At 37.4% G+C, this 6,000-nt stretch overlaps 1 protein-coding gene across 1 annotated transcript in view; it reads right to left on the reverse strand.

Moving 5' to 3' along the window:
- Positions 1-6,000, reverse strand: part of GYS2 (glycogen synthase 2) — a 57,537-nt gene that overhangs the window by 16,744 nt on the left and 34,793 nt on the right. The window contains exons 8-11 of the mRNA XM_024733243.1: positions 3,591-3,697; positions 2,870-2,929; positions 1,550-1,628; positions 663-776 (exon numbers count right to left, since the gene is read on the reverse strand). Coding sequence (XP_024589011.1) covers positions 663-776; positions 1,550-1,628; positions 2,870-2,929; positions 3,591-3,697 — 360 coding nt within the window. The remainder of the gene's footprint in view (positions 1-662; positions 777-1,549; positions 1,629-2,869; positions 2,930-3,590; positions 3,698-6,000) is intronic.

Consider the following 6,000-nt stretch of genomic DNA (forward strand, 5'->3'; position numbering starts at 1 on the left):
CTTGTGACAACTTGATCTTGAATGCTGGTGAATGGAAGTGAGTAAGGATAAGCAATTATCTATTGCCACGTTCACCCATGTCTCCCATGCCTAGCACCATGCCTAGAACATGACACGCCCTCAGTAAACATCACAGAGATTAAGCTCCACGGTAGCAGAAACCAAGTCTTATTCATGTACCTAACCCTGTCCCTCGTCATCATAGAAACCCAAGAGTCAAAAGAATGAATCGGTCAGTAGAAAATTACATAAAACCATCATTAGCTACATTCTCTGAAACTGGAAGCTTCTCATAACTCTGCTTTTAAGTTGAACTTTATCAAGAAGAAACAAAGACAGTTCATGTTAATCTCAGAGATTCATTAATTAAAGCAATTCTTAGACTATATGTGTTTCATTAAAAATGACGCCTTTTCCTGATGCTTACTGACAGTATTGTACAATGAAAGTGAAAGCTAAATTACCACTCAAAGCCATAAATAGTCTTCATTTTTTAAGAATGATACCAAAATAGTCATTCTTTAATTGCTCAAGACAGGAAACAAAATAATATTTACAATATTTCTGATAGACATTACAACCAAAAGGGGATGCTTCTAATAAATTCTCAAAAATCTATTCTGTATGATTTTGAAGTGCCCCACATAAACAATTAGTTGTACCTTGACTCTGTCTGTACGGCTGTTGAAAAGCCCGATCCTTCTAATGGTGCTGAGGATGGGATCGGTGGAGTCATCAATCATGTTGTGAGTCGTCACCGGGGGCAAAGATTGCCGCTGAAGGAACAGAGAGAAGAAAATGCCAGTTTGTTGAAAAGAATTAACAAGTGTGACTAATTTCAACAATAAGTCATGGGTGACATGATATCCAGCCTTTATGCCTTCTGGCCTGAGATGCCACTAAAGTCTTTCATGCCACTAAGAGGAGGATAACAGGGTAAAGAACTTCCTTCCCATACTGTGAACACACGGTACTTGTGTTTTCCACCTGCAGCCACTCTATGAAAAGCCTAGACTTCTTGAGCGTTCCTGGGACTTATTTGGAGTAAGTGTCCTGGAAGCTTGACTCCAGACGAGCTACTCTGCTGGTTCCCACTAGGGGGCTGTACTCTGATGCCTCGCTGTTATTGACAAGATTCCCGTACAAGCCTAACACATTTATCTTTCCTTTTTAATAATAATTCCACTCGACTGAGAAACATTCACCTTTTCTCTATAGTGACTCCGAATTCTATGCTTTTTGAAAACTTTAGGAGGTATTTTTGGTGTCATTGCAATATACATCGTTTTTCAATTGGACATATTGGTTCCAAATGAATTTTTTAAATAGATACAAAGACAAGTTCCATGAGATTTTTTTGAAGGAGCACTGAAAATACACTGAAGAAAGAGAACTTACAAAGGTGTCATTTAGGTAAATACCTAAGAATGACTTTTCTAGCTCTCAGGTTTAAAAATTTCCCAAATCAGCCCAGTCCAATGCATTAAGATATTGATCTAAATGGACTTTAACAACTATGGGAAGTGATGGGCACTTTTTCCTTTATTACCTGAGTTGAAAAGATGGCTCTTTTCATAATTGTCAGATCGTCTCGATCCAAAATATTGTTCATGTCAGGAATTTCTCCTCTGTGGGGAAAACAGTTTTAATAATAAAAATGAAAACAGCTGGCACTAATTGAGTGCTTCCTATGTGTTAGACACCGTTTCAAGCAATTTAAAAAGAAATGTTAAGTAAACAAATGTTCCTGATGAAGCTCACAAATTCCTAAAGTTTGAGGAAGTTTGTTAAAAGAACACCTTTGCTAGCATAAAAGAAAATTGAAATTAATTTTTAAAGCATTCATGTTGATGATTAATTTTTAAAGCATTCATGTTGATGATCAGGAGGACATTCTCATTGTATTTTGCCCACCCCTAAGTACTGTGTTCTACAGTGGCCATAACTTGGCCACCTATAAGTTGATATTTTTACCAGTAACAAGAAATGATGCACAACTGCCACCATGCATCAGGAGACAGCACAGCTTTCTCTTCATATTGTAACAAAATCCATATATTTTGTACATATTATTATTTTATAATACATTTTAATTTGATTTTTTATTTAGATTTTATTTTACTTATACATTTTATATATTTTATTTATTATTTGTTTAAACACTATATATTACTTATTAAGTAAATGTGTTCGTTAACATTAATTAATATGTTAATTAATAAATATATGTTAATCTAATATATAAGTAAATATATATTTAATATACATGAAGTCAATATATATTTTGACTTAAAATCTCATGAAGGACTTAACTGGTGGCTGTGTGTTTAAGAATCCACCTGCAAATGCAGGGGACACGGGTTCGAGCCCTGGTCTGGGAAGATCCACATACCGCAGAGCAACTAAGCTCGTGTGCCGCAACTACTGAAGCCCACGCGCCTAGAGCCCGTGCTCCACAACAAGAGAAGCCACCGCAATGAGAAGCCCGTGCACCACAAAGAAGAGTAGCCCCCGCTCGCCGCAACTAGAGAAAGCCCTGACTCAGCAACGAAGACCCAATGCAGCCAAACATAAATAAATAAATAATTTTTAAAAACCTCATGAAATCTCCCTCAGCTTCAGACTGACATATTAACCCTTAATCAGATTTCCATTGAACTAGAACCTATCTGTATATATAAATATGTTCTCATTTGTGCAAACTGTTTACAAATATTTGTCAGATGAAGGATGAAACAAAATCTGTAAAACATCTTCAAAGGCTATTAATTCCTTTATAGTTGGAACAAAATAAATACAATGTCTAAATGGTTAAGTCTGAATAGTGAAGCCCTAAACGTTTGAAGTGTTCAGTGTTCCAAGCACCTACCTTAATAATGCATCATACAGTTTCTTTCCAAACTTTTCCTTCACAGAATGCGCAGTGTCCCTGCATGAGCAGAAAGATTCACAACTTAAACAATGTCACCATTTTAAGTCTTTCTTTGCCATGACACGGCTGTTGTTCTGTCAGTGCAGACTTTGAAATTACAGGTCCCTTTTGTATCACCTCTTCTGTTCTTTTCCTATTGGCCAGTTTAGCCTGAGTTAAAAACTCCAGAGCTGAGGCAGCTGAACACCCTGACCAGTGCAGAGAATGTAACATTTTTGCTTGATGATAATCAGGAGAGGGTGGGGGGAAGGGAAGGGGAGTGGATGGAGGTATTGATGTAATATCGGGAATACGCTGATAATTGTTGAATCTGGGCTGTGGGCAGGTAGGGGAGCATTACACTAATCTCATTACTTTGGCATATGTTTTAACATTTCCATAATAAAATTTTGTTTTAAATTCAACCCATCTTTAAAATAGCTATAGAGGCCTTATCCTTCCATGGTAGCTCATTCCAATGTTTCTATATTAACACAGTTTTATAGGCATGACATAATCTGACATTTAGTAGCCCAAAGAGAAGAAAACCAAGTAGTATGTGTGCTATAATAATCTTAATGGAAAAAAAAACAGGTTAAGGAAATAGATCAGAAATCATGCACTTAAAAAAATCCCTTTAGGTCTATTGCTTGAGAACATGTACAAGATGTGAGGTTACCACAGCTGTTTTCGCACTGCCTGGCCTTTCAGGGTTTCCACGTTGAAATTATTTGTCTTGGCAGGCATAATGAAAAACACCACCACGGTGACGTCACTTTTATGCATCTAATGAAGGATTAGAAAACACAACAGATCAACTATCAAAGATAAAATAAACCATGTGACAGATGGACCTTAAACTATGAAAAAGAGTGCTTTGAATATCTTGAGATAAAAAGAATACTTATTTATGATTGACAAAAAAATTACACCCACTGTCCTGAGGCTTTTTCAGAAATTTTAATTTAAATATGGCATTCAATCAAGATTTGTCAATTAACAATTTAAAAATCCACACATAGAATATTTTCATGATATCAATCATCTAAAATATAGAGCAATTGCTATTGATATCACTGTGCTTTTCTGTGGTTAAAAAAATAACATAAATGTGAGCTAATATCCTTTAAAATTTCAGGTTGGAAAGTTAATGAGGATTTCGTTTGGGTTTATTCTATTTCTTATAGCTAATTTACATGGATTTGCACAAATAGATTATTTACATTCTTCTGTTAAATGTCTTGATTCTCATGATGTTGCATTTTGGGTTTTTTAGCCCTAAAGTAAGGGAACGAGCATATGCCCAGAACTTCTGGTGTGGCAGGCACTGTGTTGGGTGCTTTAAATGCATAACTTAACCCAAGCCTGGTAATACCTGCACAACAGCTATCACTCTCCTCGTTAATTTCAAAAGAGAGGCGCAAGAATTTCAAAATTTTGTCTGAGCTCCTATCAGAGGTTATTGGCAAAACTGGGAGTCAACCGGTGTTTTTTTGACTCTACAATCTGCTTACTTTTCCTATTCCAATAAATACCATTGACCTGTAATTTCTCAGAAGGAAATGACATGCCAAACAGCTGTGGGAATGAAGGCATAAACTTAAAACTGTGAACAGATGAATGCTTTTGTATTCTGAAATGACTCACTCCTGAATGTGGGACACTTCACCATCTAATCTGTGGTCTCTGTCCTCTAGGACCTGATATCCTATTTGAACATTTACAGGAGCCATAGAATAGGAAACATCCCACAAGTAACCAATGTGCCATTAAAGAATAAATGTATTATATGGAAAGAGAATGCCTTCTTTTAATTTCTCCAAAGACTGTAATTGTCTTTGATGTCTAGAAAAAGAGAAACTGGCTTTTTCTTGACATCTAAGAATAAAGTGAATAATTAATAAAGGTATGGATAAATTGATTAATAATGTCTCTAAGCACAATACATATTTGATATAGCTGTGAGTCCATCTGTAAAGCTTGTTGAATAGATACGTATCAGGAAATACTGTGAAATAAGATTATTGCAGTTTATTCTTGAATAATCTTTCTGACCTTCAATCCTATTTTACAGGCTTGGGTTTTTATTAATGTGGTTTTAGTAAATCTTTTAGCATACTTGGTACAATGTCTGCTCTAAGGCAAGGCTAAATCTATGTCCAAGAAACAGAAACTGAACTGGAGAGCAGTACGGAGCTCAGGAAAGTTTAGGTTGTCTCAGTATCTCAATAAGATTGGAATTCTACACTAGTCTCCCCTGTTTTCCTGTTACTTATTCTATATTTTTATGTGATGGGATTTGAATATACGCCAATAGCTTTCATCAGTAGCTATGACACGGTACTTCTATTTACACAGTTTTTATTGCTGGATTAGTTTGGAACCTATAAAGCCCCATCCTCCTGAGCAAAAAATGATTCCACCTTGTTGGGATGGGAATCTCCTTTCCCTCCTTCATGTTTCTTTGTGGTGGGACCTCTCCTAGTTTCACAGTTCAAGACTTTCAATCTCAAGGAAGAGGCAAGGCAAGTGAGTTGGGATAGGAATAGATTTTGTAAGTGTCTTCCCCGTTCTACAGAGGAAAACTGCTTGGCTGTCAGCCGTGTTGCACATGTTCTTCTGAAGACATGCTCTGGTTGGGGAGGATGGCAATGGCCAGAGCTGCCTGTGATTGGATGTCTAACACCAAGAAGTTGAATACCAAGGTCCAATATTAGGAAGCCTATGGATGCCATACACCCAAGCCATATCTTCCATTATAGTTTTTATTGGTTCTAAAAAAGGTGAGGTTTTGTTCTCTGTTTACTTGATTTCTCTATATTTATCTTTCAATTGTTTACAAATTCTTTGGGGACAGGTGGCAAAAGGGATGCTATATGGTCATCTTAAAAATAGCACATATAGGGGCTTCCCTGGTGGCGCAGTGGTTGAGAGTCCGCCTGCCGATGCAGGGGACACGGGTTTGTGCCCCAGTCCGGGAAGATCCCACACGCCGCGGAGCGGCTGGGCCCGTGAGCCATGGCCGCTGAGCCTGCGCGTCCAGAGCATGTGCTCCGCGACGGGAGAGGCCACAACAGTGAGAGGCCGGC

Source organism: Neophocaena asiaeorientalis, unplaced genomic scaffold (assembly GCF_003031525.2).
Source record: "Neophocaena asiaeorientalis asiaeorientalis breed wild unplaced genomic scaffold, Neophocaena_asiaeorientalis_V1.1 scaffold150, whole genome shotgun sequence".
NCBI lineage: Eukaryota > Metazoa > Chordata > Mammalia > Artiodactyla > Phocoenidae > Neophocaena > Neophocaena asiaeorientalis.